Consider the following 16,292-nt stretch of genomic DNA (forward strand, 5'->3'; position numbering starts at 1 on the left):
TATAGGCTTTAAAAAAAAAAAAAAAAAAAAAAGATTCCTTCCATAGCTCTATGGAACAGTTATAAAGCAATTTGAACCAGTGTTTGGGAAACGGCACAGTGAGTTTTATACATGCATGAGAAAGAAGAAAACGCTTTTAAAATATAGAGTGAGGGTTTAATAATGATACAAACCCACGATATGTAACACCTCAAAGCAGCACATTGGCACAAAGTCAGAAGTAAGACAGCACAGAAGATAAAAACCTGTCTCAAAAAAATAAAGAATCAGAATAAATATCTCAATAAATAAATAAACAGGTAATATCTCATTAATTACTTTGAAACTAATAAATACGTACATTTGAAAATATGCACATTGGCAGAAATTAATAACCAAAAAAGGAAATAGTACTTAATACAGAGTTACTTAGAAATCATAAGTTATTGATTACTCAAATCAAAAGGCACATTTATTAAGATGTAAGAATGGGGCCTGCAATTGTGATCGCATGACTGTCAGTACTGTACTCTAACACCATTTCTGAACCAGAAGCAGCAAACTGTGTGCAATGGCTTTACTAGTTCTGCACCATCGAGTGAACACGTGTGTCTGTGTGTGAGGATCTATCAGATTTGTGGAGAGAGTGTGTGTGAGTGTGTGTGTGTGAGAGAGAAAGACAAAGGTTTTGAATCAGGGGATGGCAGTCTTGTGACTGGGTGTGGATTTCCTGCCATTGTGACAGGGCGTCATTAAAAAATTAAGAGGACCAACAATGTTGGCAGGCTGGCCTAGTAGTAAAGACAATGTCCCATAACCAAGAGATCGAGGCTTGTGTTCATCAGCAGTTGCATGTCCTGACTCTGAACCCTACTGTCTTCACTCACTTTAAGTCACTTTGGATAAATTCTTGGCTAAACTTAAAATGTAAATAATATGGTGAAGCTTCTGAAAGGTTCATTCTGCCATAATTTAAAGTCCACCCAGGTGATGCTGCATTTGAGACAACGAAACTTGGTCAGCACTGGTTTCCTTATACAAAAAAAGGTATATCCATCACTTACACTTGTATTACCTTTCTGGAATTCTCAGTACATTCCATGTGTTATTTAAATTTGTTGACTTTTGTTTTTTTTAAAGCTGCAAAATCAACATCTTTTTTACTTTGTGATGATTTTTTTAATGACTTAAAGCTTATTGCATGTAATACGTATTATATAACCATTATGGCCTTATTTAAGTTTTTTCACTTAACAGAAAAAGCCCAAATTTTCTTGTTGTATTTAATTTTGGAAGTGACGCACCTTTCTATAGTGGAACTGGTGTGCTTGTCTTTTATGCAATGTGGCAATTTGTAAGGTGAAACAAAAAGACATACTGTAAACAAATATCCCTGTACCTGTATTCTAAGGAATTCCTACAAAAACGAAAGGATTTTTTTTGTCCCAGTAATCCATTTGTTGGTCTAAATGAACTATTAATGCACCTGGTTATTAACTGGAAGTAGACATGTATCCTGCCAATCAGCAAAATAAAACATAGAAATGCAAGGTACATCACCAGCAACATTTTTAAAAATGTCTCGGGGCAAATTCATCTTTAATTCCAGTTTTAAATTTACAAAATCTTCCGCACCCTGGGTGGTACAGAAACTTAGAGCTTTGTTTCTAAATCACGCAACCACTCCAGTTGACAACAGGCAGTGGGAAAGTTTGAATAGAATAGCGTAAAAATAGCAGCTTTTTTGACCTTCCACTTAAAGCAATATAAAAACCGCATCGCCTGTTTCATTTGGCTTTTTCAAGTTAATATGTCTTTTTCTAATCACAGCGTCAACAGTCTGCAGCAGACGCGTTCAAATGTCGCACCTGCGAGCTACGTGCTGCTGCTCAAAGACAACTTTGTGTTCCTGTTTTTCTGTTATGCTTGATGTCGAGCACAGCGACACACTACAGTATTCAGTTTCAACACTTTTCCATTACTGCTTAGTGTATACTAACATGACTAACCGGTACAAAAATAAATTTTGAAACATTGTTCATTGCACTTAAATTTTTGGTGGTGTCTCACACAGAGGCTGAGACACATCAACAGATTGGTTACCATGGGGTCCTGTTTTGTTTTTCTTTGGGGACAGTGCAGTCACTGTGTACATTAGGTAGAATAGACTCGCTCAGAGGCCTCAGTTGTAAGCACCTTGACTGATTCAACAAGTACAGTGGTGGGATATGAGGATTTCTATGATTTATATTGAAAATACTTGGGAAGATGGGAAAAATACATGTATGTGCAAATGTGAGGGTGCTGAATGCTAGACACATATTCTCTTTTTTTCTTTTTGGAAACAAAAAAGTAACCATGTGTTTGGTTACAAAGGATCATTATGAATCATGTTATGACTTTTAAGTCTTGGTGGTCATCATTGCAACTTCCCTTAACAATAATTGTCTCTTTGCATTTGATAACCTTTCTCCCATTGTGGTATAATGCGGTATAATCAAAGGACAACACTAGTGGTCTCAGATGCTTGTACTCTCTTGAAGACTGCATGCACCATGTGCTCATTCACACCAAACATCTCTCCTTTTTTTCTTTCCTTGTTTTTAGTAACATCTGAGGTAAAATTAGAGGTAAGGGGTGACATCTGTTCATCTGACTGATAAACAGGCCAACATGGAACAAATAACTTCCCCAAGATCTCATGTTTGTGAGTACGTGAATGTGTGTGCCATTTGGGGATTCTGTCAATATGTTTTACATTTAATAAAATATACCAATTAAAATTATAACAATCATATATATAAACATCTTTTGTTTTTTGAGTTTTTTTTTTTCTAAATAAAAAAAAAACAAAAAACGGACATTTGAAACAGTGTACACTTCACTGTTGCCTCTGCCACCTTCTTTCTGTGATAAAGTCACTGACAGCTAACTCTAGATCAGCCACTCCTCAATAAATCCACTATAACTCCCACAGAGCCTGGTCTGAGTGCAATGCACCTACAGCAGGCATGGACCAGTGAGGAAGGCCCCAGGTTGAAAAGAGAAAGAGCCGAATGCAGCGGAAGGCTGTGGGGCTTTGGCGGGCCAGAGGTCTGGGTCTACTGAGAGCACTGTTCCTATTTAGGGCCAACCTTCTGCTTCCTAACGGATGCTCTCTTCTCTCAATACCCAAACCCCCTCGGTCCAGGAAACCCCTCCCTCCCAAAAGCCTGGCTTCATCGGACTGCCTTGTGCTTTCCCCCACAGCAGCCACACCTCTCCCCACATCTCAGGCAGGCGCGCAAAGGCAGGTAGCAGCACATGCAGGGCACAAAGAGAGACAGGGCCAGGAGGGCCAACCAGCGGGCACAGCAGAGGGGATGCGGGTGGCCCCCCATTGAGTCATCACATGAACAAGGCTCCCAGAACTCTCCCTCAGAGTCCGACATGCAGTGGTAGAGCAGACTCTCTGCGCACCACACACAGGTCCACTGGCGCAGGCAGTGCAGGGCCGGGTCTGGGGCATCTCTGCATCGGCCCCGCCCATTCTCTGAAGCACTGAAAACAGAGCGGCAGTACACACAGCGAGACGAGCATGACGATGAAGCCTGAGGGCACGGGCTGTCATCATCGGGAGAGATTACTCCTGGGTCACCACTACTACTGGCCCCTCCTCCTCTCTTACGAGTCCGCGACCGGGGAGTGGCCAGCGATGTGTGGATGCAGCAGGGTGACGGCGAGCCTTTACCCGTCTCCTGGGGTGAACCGGCACCTGAGGACACGCCGGATACAGCATTGGGCATGGACATACAGATGGGTGACGATGAGGATAAACGCTGGGAGGCTTTACTGTCCAGGCTCACAGTCACATCACAGCCCGCCGAACCCACTCCCGCCAGCTCCTTCTCAAAGCGAACCACGCACAGCTCTGACTTGTCCTGCAGGCTTCCTCCACCACCAACAACCACACCGCCAGTCAGCCCCCCAACCATAGTCCTTGTGGCCCCTGCCCGTCTGTAATCCTCATAACCTCGAGAACCCCACAGGTCTTTGCAAGGGTCCACACTGTGCAGGTCTCCCTCCTCCAGCAATGAAATAGTGGGTGAGAGGGGGGACAGGGGAGATGAGGCTGGGGGACCTACAGGAGGAGTAGGTGGAGCAGGAGGTGGGGGCGGGGGCGCTGGGGGATTCAACACAGCCGTCATTTGTGAGAGCTGGTGCTGGCCCGACCTGGTGTGGATCTGTGGAGAGGGTGTAGGATTACAGAGTGAGTCAGGAACATTGTGTACTATGGCAGTGATTATAGAAGGTTTTCATTTCTCAGATATCCCACATTCATACACAAGAAATAGAAAAGGCCACACCTGTTAAAATCTCACTTTATGCATTCTCGATGTACAACAAATAAACTTGCATGGACTTAATAGTGGGGACAGAGGAGGAAAAAATCAACCAAAACAGTTGATGGGGTTTTTTTTGTTTTTGTTTTTGTTTTGTTTTTTTTTTTTGGGGGGGGGGGGGGGGGGGGGGGGGTGTTGTGGATCTAAAACAGTTCACAAACCTCTTTCTAGGTTGCATTTGTCTGCAGAAATCATTACTTAGCTTTTAAAGTGTTTATTGACGAGAAGATGTGCAAATAACTGAAAAATCAGTTACAAATGATATCAAGATGTGCACGTTATTCTCAGTGCAGTGGTATGGTATAGTCAGTAAACTACAGCTAGAGCAGGAGGTGGTGTGCTACCTGAGCAGGTGTTTGCGTGGTTACAGCATGGCTGGATCCAAAACTAAACTCTTCCGACCGCACGAAGCAAGTAGACGATGACTCGCTTGTCACTATGGTGATGGGTTTGGGAAGCATCTCCTTTCTGCTGTTGGATGACGACTCACTTCCTGTATGAGACTGATAGAGGTTGCATGCCACCCCGCAAATCAAAAATCAACAATGACTGCATTTGGGTCAGGTGACAGAATACACAAACCCATTTTAGTCAATATGTGGTCAAACAATAACCTGTTCGGTTACTCACAGCTTGTCCGTCATCCTCAGTGTCGGCCTCTTCTGGCGTGGAGGATGAGGGCGAGTCAGAGCCTTGAAAATGTAAAAAGAGATGACTTAGGTTTTCCTGCATATTTTCTATAAATCATATTTTATACGCAGCTCATGTCTACCTCTGTCGAGCTTGTCTATGACAGTCTGAAGCCCTTTCTCAAAGGAGATGGCATCGGCAGGGCTCTGGAATGTAAGGCCAAACTTTCGATCCTCTACTCGCCAGTGATGGAAGATGGGGTTCACCTTGTTGTACACTAACCCTTTTTGCACTGCACACTCCAGCACCGGCTAGACAGAAACATCATTCCAGACAATTTAGGAAGTTAGTTAACCAATTAAGATATAGTCCTTCCTTAAGTTTTAAGACAGCATATATCTACAGTCTTTGGATGGTGTTGACAAGCAACGTGTCACCAAAGACAGGCATAACACACGCACACACTCACTGCTCGATCTCGCAGCCGTTCTCCACGTATGATGTACTCCCTCCGTCCCCTGCCATCATGACTTCGCCCCTTACATATGACCACATGACTGAGGCCACCACCTCCAAGGGGCACCCAGCCGCCACTGGAGTCATCACGTGTCATCACCACCGCACGAACACGCACACTGTCAGGGAAACCAAGAGTGAGCCGAGGCCATGGCTGATTAACCAGTGTACCCTAATGTCTTGATGCATGCTCAATCATCCAGGTTAGGAAATCCCAAAATGTCTATTCTGTTCATCTGGCTGTAGCCTTTTCAGTGGGAGAAAGACTTTGTCACTCATCCAAGTGACTTCTTCTCTTCACTCTGAGACTAAAAAGCTCTACGTCCAGATGAACAGAATAAACTTATTGGTATGTACTATAATAATAAACACACACTGGCACACACATGAGCACAAATACCTGCAGCAACTGATATGCACAGTCATTCAAGTGAAAACAGGTAAAGCCAGATCAACTTTCAGAACACAAAAATTCAGTACAGAGTGAGGATTTCAGGGTCAGGATTGATGCCAGCACACATGTTTCCATAAAGAAATTCACACAAAAACCACAAAACTGACAGCTTAGTTGGACTATGAGTCGTGGCTTTGCAACATGACCACTCAAAGGTATATCATACAGTAACTCATAGCTAAGGCAATTACTCATGTGGCCGGTAAATCTAATTTTAAGTATCAGTCTGGCTTGGTGTTATTTAAGCATTTCTTCTGCTAGCAGTGTTTGAAAATTAAAGCTAGAATGTTAAGCTATAGTGTGAGCTATATGGGCTCAAAATTAAGGGGCTATGGAGCAAATTGATAGAAAGAACGCCAAGGTTGAGGAGGAGAGAAGTGGCCAAATGGGAGGAGGGAGGAAGAATGAGTGTTTCCAAGATAGACGTATCAATGAACGCACCCATCGCCATCAGAGGCCCGGCATTCTTACAAAAAGAAGAAGAAGAAGAAGAAGAAGAAGAAGAAGAAGCTGCTCTCGCCAAATCGGCTGAATAATTCAGCACTGCAGTTCGACATGTGTTTGTAATGCATGCACAGCTGCATCTTTTTGTCATTTTTCAAAGCACACTGAATTTTAATTGTTGCAATTATTTTTCTTAAGACGCTCCTTGTCTCCATTCCGCCCCTGCTGCACGCACTCATTAACACACCCCGATATTATGTTATATTTTTTTTATGAATGGGATGGAGCGAGACTGGATTTGACACTGCACTGCGCGTTATACATTTCGCCGCAAAAAATGTTTTAGTCCCAAATACAATGCAATCGCGTGTGAAAAGGGAAGAATGGAGAAGAAGAAGAAGAAGAAGAAGAAGAAGGAGAAGGAGGAAAAAACGAACGAGTGGGTGAGAGGATGGAGAGGAAACGAGAGATGGGGGGAGGGGGCCCGATTAGAAAAGGGAAGAAGGAGAGGAGGGGTGAGAATGAGGGAGAGCGAGGGAGAGAGAAAAATCACATTTCATTCATAAAGTTTGGCTTTAAAAAATCATAATGAAACCTCGAGACACGTTGATAAAAATCACAACGCCTCCATCCCTCCCTCGTTTTACTGTAGCCATGTCTTGAATGACGCGATGCTGGCCCCAAACTCGCCATATTTCGCCCCCCCCCCCGCCCCCCCCCACTCCATACATTTTACACACTGACTGATTTCGTGCTTGTTTTTACCAATCACTAACCACGCATTTCGTTTTTGAATTGCTGCATAGCACCCGATGTTTGCTCAGTACATTAATTGTTGTTATTTCGTTAATTTTGTGCGTGCATGCCGTGTGCCAGTCATCCAAAAAGCACAGGTCCACATGTAGGTGGCTTGACATTTATCACAATTTGGCGTGGATATATCGGAAATGGGGTGTATGCTGTTGATTCAAAACTACGTAATGGTGTTTTTATTCTCGGTAGCCTGCTAAACTGTAGAGCACCGAATGTGATAACAGTGCATGATACTGGTGTAACACTGAGGGTGGTGGCGTTCTTTCCTATCCGTTTGTTTTTTTTTTTTTGTTTTTTTTTTGGCGGACGATTGAATATATATGTGCAATGTTAAAAATGAAAATGTAAGGACTTACTCGCCCTCCATGGCTCGGTGTTGCCCGCCGCTTGCAGCAGCCCACCCCAGGGTCTCCTCTCTCTCTCTCTCTCTCTCTCTCTCTCTCTCTCTTTTTATCCTCCTTTCAGGAAACACTCAGGCTCGCTCACATTCTCTCTCCATCTGCTCTCATTTTCCTAATCTTTCTCTCTCTTGCTCTCGCTCTCTCTCTCCACCTTGATGTCGTTTCGGTGTATCAGGATAGGCTTGAGGTTGCAGCAGCCATTTTCCGCTGGCAGCATCCTCCCTCCCTCCCTCCCTCATTCTCTCTCTCTCTCTCTCTCGCTCCAAATCACTCCCTCTCTTATTCCTTTTCTCACTCTACCTGCCCTGTGCCAGCACATCCACACTAATCATTGACAGCATCGCGGCTTTAGCTAGCCTATAGGGTTTTTCACCATGTGATTTTAAATGGCTGATAATGATACCGAGTTGCTGATACATGCAGTGACGTGGGTGGTGAATGAAAAGCTCGGTAAAACCATCAATGACCTCTGGTTGATCCGTGATAACTGTGGAGAAAACTAAATTCTATGAAATTCTATGAAATGCAGGTAAAATAAAATCCGACTGTATAGTTCCTTTAAAATATAAGCCCGGCACAGTAATATGCGTCTGTATTAATTACATTTTAATAGTTTATATATACAGTTTATATGCAACCAAAAGCAGGGCAAAAATACTGTTTAGTCCACTACAAGGTCCATAGTTTTGGCGAATCCACAAAGGTTTCAGCACCATGGACAGCAATTCACCTTAGCGTAATGAAATGGTACATCCCCAATGTGAAGGCATTTGGGGTTAAACGCTGTGTTTCAATACACTCTGGTGACTTTTTACTTTATGACCATTTCTGTTACTTTTTAAACAACAAATATACTGTATACTACCTCACTGTGGCTATTCATATAGGCCGTATATTTACCGCTAGTGTTTTCTAAGAAAAATAAATGCAGGTAAAATAAAATTAGAATGCATATTTACTATTTTAGTATAAGCCAGTGTATATATATATATATATATATATATATATATATATATACATATATATATATACTGGCACTTAACACTGTGTATCAATGGCACTGTGACAACCTTTTATTTTGTGGTAATTTATTACTTTCTTCTGCCATAAATATACCAGCCTACTGTTTGAACTTGGAAAAAATATATAGCACTATGGATGTTCCTATAAGTTACACAATATGCATATTTTTTAATGTACAATTTACCCCATGTGAGTAGATGGCACTCTGGCCACTAATCATTTTAGTTTTCAACTCTTAAGGCCATAAATACACCAAATGCACTTGTAAAAATTATGCTGCACTGTAGCTATTCATAAAGACTGCTTTCTCACGAGGTTTGAGAAAAGTAGCCCAGCTATGTTTTGCCTCTTTCGGTTAAAATTCCTGCAATTCTCCACAATGTCCTTGGACTGCTTTGAGGTAAAGCAGAAATACCACAATGAGAACTGTAATGTAAAGCGGCAATGATAGGCATTGCTGCCACATGTTTTTAATGTCTCTTTAATGAAAATTATAGCGTGAGCCTAACTTTCTACTGTCCGTTCAGTCCCTCTAATCCATTTAGCATTTTGATTTAAAAAAAAAAAAAAAAGTAAGTGTGAATTAACAACAACATACCAGACAAGCGTCAGATCCAGGGCTTGGTGCTGCTCAGTGGCTTCCTGCAATGCAGATTCTTGGAAATCAAGGGTGAAAAGAAAATTTTTCTTAAGTTGAGAAAGAGATTACTTTTTCATTCATCCCTGAAGCTCAGTTATGTTACATCAGCAAAATAACCTGATTTAAACACACAGGTAGTTCTCACAACTTTAACATGTACAATTCTTTTAAATGCAAAAAACACAATCTCACGGCACTTTACAAGATAAAGGACTTACACTATTATAGGCCACAGAGTAACCAAACGAATCCCTTTAAGCCAACTCTCTTGGTGATAGTGGTCTGTCTCGCTCTTGTAGTTCTGTAGAAGATGTTGTGTTTAAATACCCAAGGTTAGTTTTCAGCACCACGGACAGTCCCTTAATAAACGGCTCAGACGCAATCACAAACTAATCTATGTTTTATGTGTCTTCATCACTTTTAAGTTAGTTTAGAAAAAATATTCCATGATAATAGGCTAACCCAAAACATATTTAATGTTAAACCTTGACATAATTTACTCATTTTAGTAACAATAACCTACTGCTAACAACAACAACAATATGAGCTCGTTATTCGCCAAAATGTGAGGTATTAACAGTGCAGAGACAGATATTTAAGATATTATAATTTTGGGGGGTGGATCAATTCAAATCAATTCAATTTTATTTATATAGTGCCAAATCACAACAACAGTCGCCTCAAGGCGCTTTATATTGTAAAGTAGATCCTACAATAATAGATACAGAGAAAAAACCAACAATCATATGACCTCCTATGAGCAAGCACTATGGCGACAGTGGGAAGGAAAAACTCCATTTTAACAGGAAGAAACCTCTGGCAGAACCAGGCTCAGGGAGGGGCGGCCATCTGCTGCGACCGGTTGGGCTGAGAGAAGGAAAACATAATAAAGACATGCTGTGGAAGAGAGACAGAGATTAATAGCAGGTACAATTCAATGCAGAGAGGTCTATTAACACATAGTGAGTGAGAAAGGTGACTGGAAAGGAAAAACTCAATGCATCATGGGAATCCCCCGGCATCCTACGTCTATTGCAGCATAACTAAGGGAGGATTCAGGGTCACCTGATCCAGCCCTAACTATATGCTATATCATATCATCAGTCTTGCCATTTTCCTGTGACCAGGAGATGGATGTGAGAATTTCCCAGTAGATCAGCAGTTTCTAAGACACTCACCAACAGCAAGAACCATACCTAACCACTCAAGTTAATTAAAGGTGAGTTAAATCACCTTTCCTCCTCATACTGATGCTCATTTTGAACTTCAGCAAGTCATCTTAACCATGCCTAAAGGATTGAACAGATTGATTGTTAATACAAATGTCGAATCATTCAAACCGATGTAACTTAAAAAGTGGCCGGTAAGTGTACAGTAAGGCAATGACAAAACATGGCAGCGTCATTACACATCCAAGTACTCAAAAAACTAAACTCCCACCGTGAAACCACAGTTTTTTTTTTCATTTTGTTTTTTGGTTAATCTGTAATTTTAAGGTTATTTGAATACACAAAATGTTACTAATGATTCAAAACTTACATATCTTATTCACAATGCTCTTCCAAACCTCTACTTGGCCGCATAACACCTTAATTTGCTTAAATGGCCTACAAATTAATACAATCAGGAAAAATAAGTATACATCAAATGAAACCCAGCAATGGCAGTGAAGCAATACACAGATTGATGGACTCAATTCCTGTAGTTTGCCCCTCTGAAGCAATGAAAAGATTCACAAGGCTGTGACCACAAAACGCTGACCCAGTAACACAAATCCCACAAGCTGCATCAGCTCCAAGTGCAATTCACATCTCCTAAAAACAAGCAACCAAAAAAACCCCAAAACAAAACAAACAAAAAACAAACAAACCAACAATCGCGGATTAAAGGAGTCGTACAATGAAACAAAAACAACATACCAAAAATAAAAGAAAAATAGTTTTTTTTAAATCTTTTTTCATAATTGCTGAAAGGGATAATGAATAACTGAATGGATATTTTGATCAGTTGCATCATCACCAGTTGCTGGGTGCTCTGAAGTCAGATATCCGACGCCACCTCTGGCATGTCAGCATAACCAAAACATGCTTAGCACCCAAAGAAAAAGAAGTGCACAGGAGACATGTGGTATGGTATGGTATGGTATACGTTCAACATAAGGAATCTGGCTATCATTAATAAAATGTGAATAATTACGTGATAGTAACTAGGACACAATCTTACCCTTAAGATAAAAGTTCAAGTGTTTTACCCTTCCTTATATTTTCCTTTGTACCCTTGGTTAATAATCAGTAATTCTATTTTTGTTTCACTTCCAAATGCACCAGCTGCATCCAGCTTACTCAACATTGAAAGAGACTAGGAAAGACACTGACCAATGAAAGAAGGCATAACTATTAAGCTGCTATCAGTGGCTTAATTCTGGGGAAAGTTAGACATGTATAAAGAACACAACACTAAAATGCCAAGTCATACAAAAAGTTTGTTTTATGAATCATTTATTGTAGATCAATGTGTTTACAAAATGTCTAGTGAGGAAGAGTCAAACACAAACTTCAGTGGCAATTTTAGATACAAGGCAAGGGCAATACATTTATTTTAGTTCTACCCAGGAGAAAACTTTGATACAAAAAGAATTAGAAGTTCAGGGGAAAAAATGGTGAGATTGTTGACAGTTGTTTGACACTGAATACCAAAATTAGGGTGATGACTTTAAACTTTCTTACAGTTGAAAAAGAAGAGACCCAGTGTTTAAAAAAAAAAAAAAAAGATCTGGGAATGACTAAAGAAAACTAAAGTTTAATGTTGGACAGATGGTATTTTGAATAAAAGAACCAGCTTTAAACACTCAGACCCTCACATGTCTGTAATATAGATATTTATATAGCAACTTCTAATTAGACCAAAGGTGATATTTTCAGTGGAGTTTTTTTTGTATTAAAATAAAAACCAATCTGTCAGACTTCCAGGTAGATTTGGGAAAACAGGAATAATGGATGCCAGTTGATTTGTGAGGCATAGGAAACAAATAAACCACTCTGGCAATAAAGGAAGTCATATCCCTTAGTGAAACTGTGTTTGAGCTGACTGGATGTATACTGGACCAGTGGCGTGTTTGTCTGAGTGCATCTGTACATGGTTGAGTGTGTTCCTGGGGGCGGATTACACAATCATTTCCAGCTGTCGTGCGTATTCGATGACCTGTTGTGCCAGCTCAGTAGAAGGGATGTTCACCTCTTCTGTCCGCTGTTGCTGATTGGTGAAAGAGTAATAGCCATCTGCACTCAAATTCCATCCTCTCTGAAATGGGGAAAAATGTATTCATTTAAACAAATAAGTAAAATTTATCTTTTCCATCTGATGTTAATCGTTATGTATATTACTTATTTTTCAGGTTCTGCCTATGCACAAATTTTATCTAACATCTGGAGGGACATTTTCTGTATATTAACAAGCCAGTTTCTGACAACTCCCCTCCCTATATCCAATCATAATTACATCTACAACATAGCACGTTGATTAAGAACTAACTTAGACTTTACATAAATATTTCAGGCACCAAGGCCACCTGACAGCCAGTGTTTACCTAATAAATCTTAATAAGCATTTGCATAAGCAGAAGCAACAGAGTTAAGCAGAAACTTAATTTCTTTAAATCATGTTATCACAGCAGGAATCTAATGTCTCCGCCTCATAATCTCTGGATTCGACTATAGGCTTGATTCCCAAATAAAAACAAACTTACCTTCTTGGCATACTCTGTCATCTTTTTGGGGGAACTGAAGAAAAGCACACGGGTAGCTTCACTGAACTGGATCTGCTCATACGCCTTCTCTATGCAACCTGCAATCTCATCGCTGCAATTGAAAAGGTCAGCTTTAGTTAAAGTCATCCTCAAAGGACAGAGTTGTATTTTTAATGACGTTTTATACATTTCTACATTATTATGGCACAACACAGTGAAATGAAGTTGTTTTTTTTTTCCAGAGTTCACAGTACAAATCAAGAAACATTAAAAATTAGACAAAGACAGGAAAGATGTTGTTTAAAAAGGTGTTTAAACTGCCATCTATTTCACATTTGCTCAGGTTAAAGTATTGGTACAACTATGAGAGTAAAATAAATCATCGTGTTTGTTGTGTTGAGTTGTCTTTACACTATTCGCTGTAACTATGTAAAATGGATTAAAATAGCTTTTGCACACCTACCTGTTGTTATGTGGTTGTAGGCTACTGATAAATATTTTAAAATTTACAACGAATGCAGAATGTGTAAAAGGCACTGAAATCATTATGGTCCTTACCGAATTGTGTCCAGAAGAATATCTATAAAAAAGGTGTAGCTCTCAGCAGGGATGTTGCCTTTGGCTAGGAATACTTTGTTGTAGCTTCCCTCCATCAAGTACTGAAATTAGCAGAGAGAGAATAAAATATTAAGATTGCATTTACATCAAAGTTACTATAACGGGACTTAAATTATTGTGTATAAGTAAAACGCCAATAAGCCAAGCATTTGTCCAAATAAATATTTAGTTTGTGTAAATTAATATATATACCTTTGAATACACAATGGGTATAAAATATCAGAGCACACATCGATCTATGTCAGGCCAAAAGCAATCTATTAAATCTTAGTGAAGCATATAAAGGAATTACTGCAAATAGCAGTCAAACATAACCCTCTGCTGCAACATCTACTGTAGGATCAAAACTATTTTACAAACGTAGCTTCAATAATTTCAAGTCAACACTAATGCTAGCCTGCCACTAATGATATTAGTGCTTCATCCCAGCTGACTGGTAAAAAAAAAAAAAAGTAATCTGGAACCTTACATCACTAATTTTGAGCAATTTAAGGGTACAAATTTCCAATTGGACACACAAATTGTTTTTTTTCTTTAACACCTGATATTACACAATAAAAATCATTCAAATCAAAATCAGGCATTGTCCATGAGTAAGCTATAGAGCACCTGCTCTAGAGACACTGGGTGTCTGATGTACACGTTGGTCTGAATATCTCTAGCACTCAATCTTTCGAGTTCTGTGTGAAACTCAGACACGCGATTCTGCGAAAGCAGGAAGAGCAGGTTCAGTCCAAGTAACTGATGCATGTAGGCAGCTTCAGGCAGCTCTTCCCTAAAAAAGAAAAAGATGTAAATAATTACTTCAGTTACAAAAAGACCTCAATCTTGGGCAACAAATTCTCTAAGAGAAAGTGGCATTTACTTGTAATCAAAGTAGTAACATTTTAGCTGGGCCATGTATCGCTCAAAGGATGGGATGTCCTTCTTGAGGATGCTCCATAAGGCTCCTATTTCAAGGACATCACCTAAAATACAAACATAAATTGTACTTAGAAATTATTTTGCAAGTAACTTAAAAAGCTGTTGTGTTAACTTGTGGCAGCTTGATTTGCAGGTACTCACGAGCTAAAATGAGCTGCTGCTTGGTGAGAGAGGATCCACTGGTAGGTAAAAAGTTCAGATCCAATAATGAAATCTGTTTAAAAAGAAAAGATAAATATAACAATGTAAATCTAAATTACACCACATATCATTTGTAACAGAACAAACCCCAGAGTTGGTTTTCATTGAGTTCTAACAACCTAGACAACCTTATAAAACATTTATTTTGATGTCAGACTCCTGTTGAAACTTTTTTCTTCGTTTCTCAATCAAACTCTGTTTTTAAAAAATAACAATTACATATACAGAGCATCTCAATGCCAGGGTTATATCACAAGAAAAAAGGAAGAAACAAGGAAGAACACAAGATACAGAAGAAAAAGCTTGTAGTTGCTTGTACACATTAACAATCTAATTTATCAAAGTTATATTTTATTGTAACATTTTTTTTCCTTTTCAAGATCCTTAACTATAGTGCTATGTTGTAATAGTTCCTAATTAAAAAATGAATAAAGCTTGACTTGGAGATGGTCCATTTTGTTTTGTGAATGTGAAATTTCCCCAACATCATCACTGACCACCAGAAGGCAGTTGTCCAATAGGATGTCCTTAGTAAACAAGGACAGCAAACTGGTGACATGATGAACCAAACCAAAGATATCAAGAACCATTTTTGTTTTTAAGCATTGAAGAGAATGCTAGTTGTGTATAGTTAGGGGGTACATTTCAGATTCCCCTTGGAATGCACTTGTTTATTACATTTGTATTTTTTGTCATTTAACAAGAAGCTGCAATGAGCTCTTTATCTCCAAGTGGCTGTACCATACGTGGAATTGACTGAATTGAATAGGTGCATTTTATATATAGGCTAATATAACTTTCATAACGGTTGCTTCTTAATAGAAATATAATAGATTTGACTGACTTTGCCTTGCAAAACTGTTTGTATATACGAACAATTTTTGAATACGAAAAACATCTTTGCCGATGTCCTTATCACGAGTCACTTTTAAAAAAAAAAAGAAAAAAAAAAGGTTCTAATCAATTTATTGGGGCACTTCTTTTTAGTGATACCTGCTTCAACTCGGATAAAAACTTGCCAAACAGAAAACTGAGCTAACGAAAGGTACAGTGACGTTAGCTTTCATTGACTAAGTTAATCATTTGTTTCATCATTATCCTAAAATGATGATATTGTTCGATCCCTCTCCAAACATTGGTTTGTAGTTAGCAAGTGAAAACTCTACACTATTCAACCAAAATTAATTTAATTATCGGTGTTTATCCAGTTACTGACGTTAACGTACAGCGTTAGCTGGGCTAGCGTAAGTTAGCAATCTGTTTGCTAACAGTGCTAACGTTTACAAATAGAAAGACTTCCTTCCTACAATCAACCCTGGACAAGCAAATGTGCGACTTTACCTTAAGCTTGCTCAGAAGGTCTCCACATTTGTTTAGGTTTGGATTTTTCTTGTTCCACTCCGCTTTAAGTGTCTCATACAGCCCAGCGGTCTCTTTCAGCGCCATGGTGATTCTGCAAAATACACGACACCGGCCACCGTAATACGTTAAATGACTGTCGTGAAAAAAACCAAAACACGTT

The 16,292-nt window shown here is 39.6% G+C and overlaps 2 protein-coding genes across 2 annotated transcripts; both read right to left on the reverse strand.

Annotated features, from left to right (window-relative positions):
- Positions 1 to 13: 13 nt before the first annotated feature.
- spred3 (sprouty related EVH1 domain containing 3) lies at positions 14 to 7,818 on the reverse strand. Its single transcript, XM_063493951.1, has 6 exons — positions 7,575 to 7,818; positions 5,461 to 5,626; positions 5,134 to 5,302; positions 4,992 to 5,053; positions 4,706 to 4,864; positions 14 to 4,202 (listed from the first exon to the last, which is right to left on the reverse strand). Exons 1-6 carry the CDS (start codon positions 7,583 to 7,585, stop codon positions 3,198 to 3,200), a joined length of 1,572 nt encoding a protein of 523 aa, XP_063350021.1. The 5' UTR covers positions 7,586 to 7,818; the 3' UTR covers positions 14 to 3,197.
- Positions 7,819 to 11,775: 3,957 nt separating this feature from the next.
- Positions 11,776 to 16,250, reverse strand: psmd8 (proteasome 26S subunit, non-ATPase 8). Its single transcript, XM_063493298.1, has 7 exons — positions 16,112 to 16,250; positions 14,711 to 14,783; positions 14,511 to 14,613; positions 14,255 to 14,420; positions 13,586 to 13,686; positions 13,028 to 13,139; positions 11,776 to 12,582 (listed from the first exon to the last, which is right to left on the reverse strand). The coding sequence occupies exons 1-7, from the start codon at positions 16,214 to 16,216 to the stop codon at positions 12,445 to 12,447; spliced, it is 798 nt and encodes a 265-aa protein (XP_063349368.1). The 5' UTR covers positions 16,217 to 16,250; the 3' UTR covers positions 11,776 to 12,444.
- Positions 16,251 to 16,292: the final 42 nt, after the last annotated feature.

The sequence above is a fragment of the Pelmatolapia mariae genome, linkage group LG14 (assembly GCF_036321145.2).
Source record: "Pelmatolapia mariae isolate MD_Pm_ZW linkage group LG14, Pm_UMD_F_2, whole genome shotgun sequence".
Taxonomy (NCBI): domain Eukaryota; kingdom Metazoa; phylum Chordata; class Actinopteri; order Cichliformes; family Cichlidae; genus Pelmatolapia; species Pelmatolapia mariae.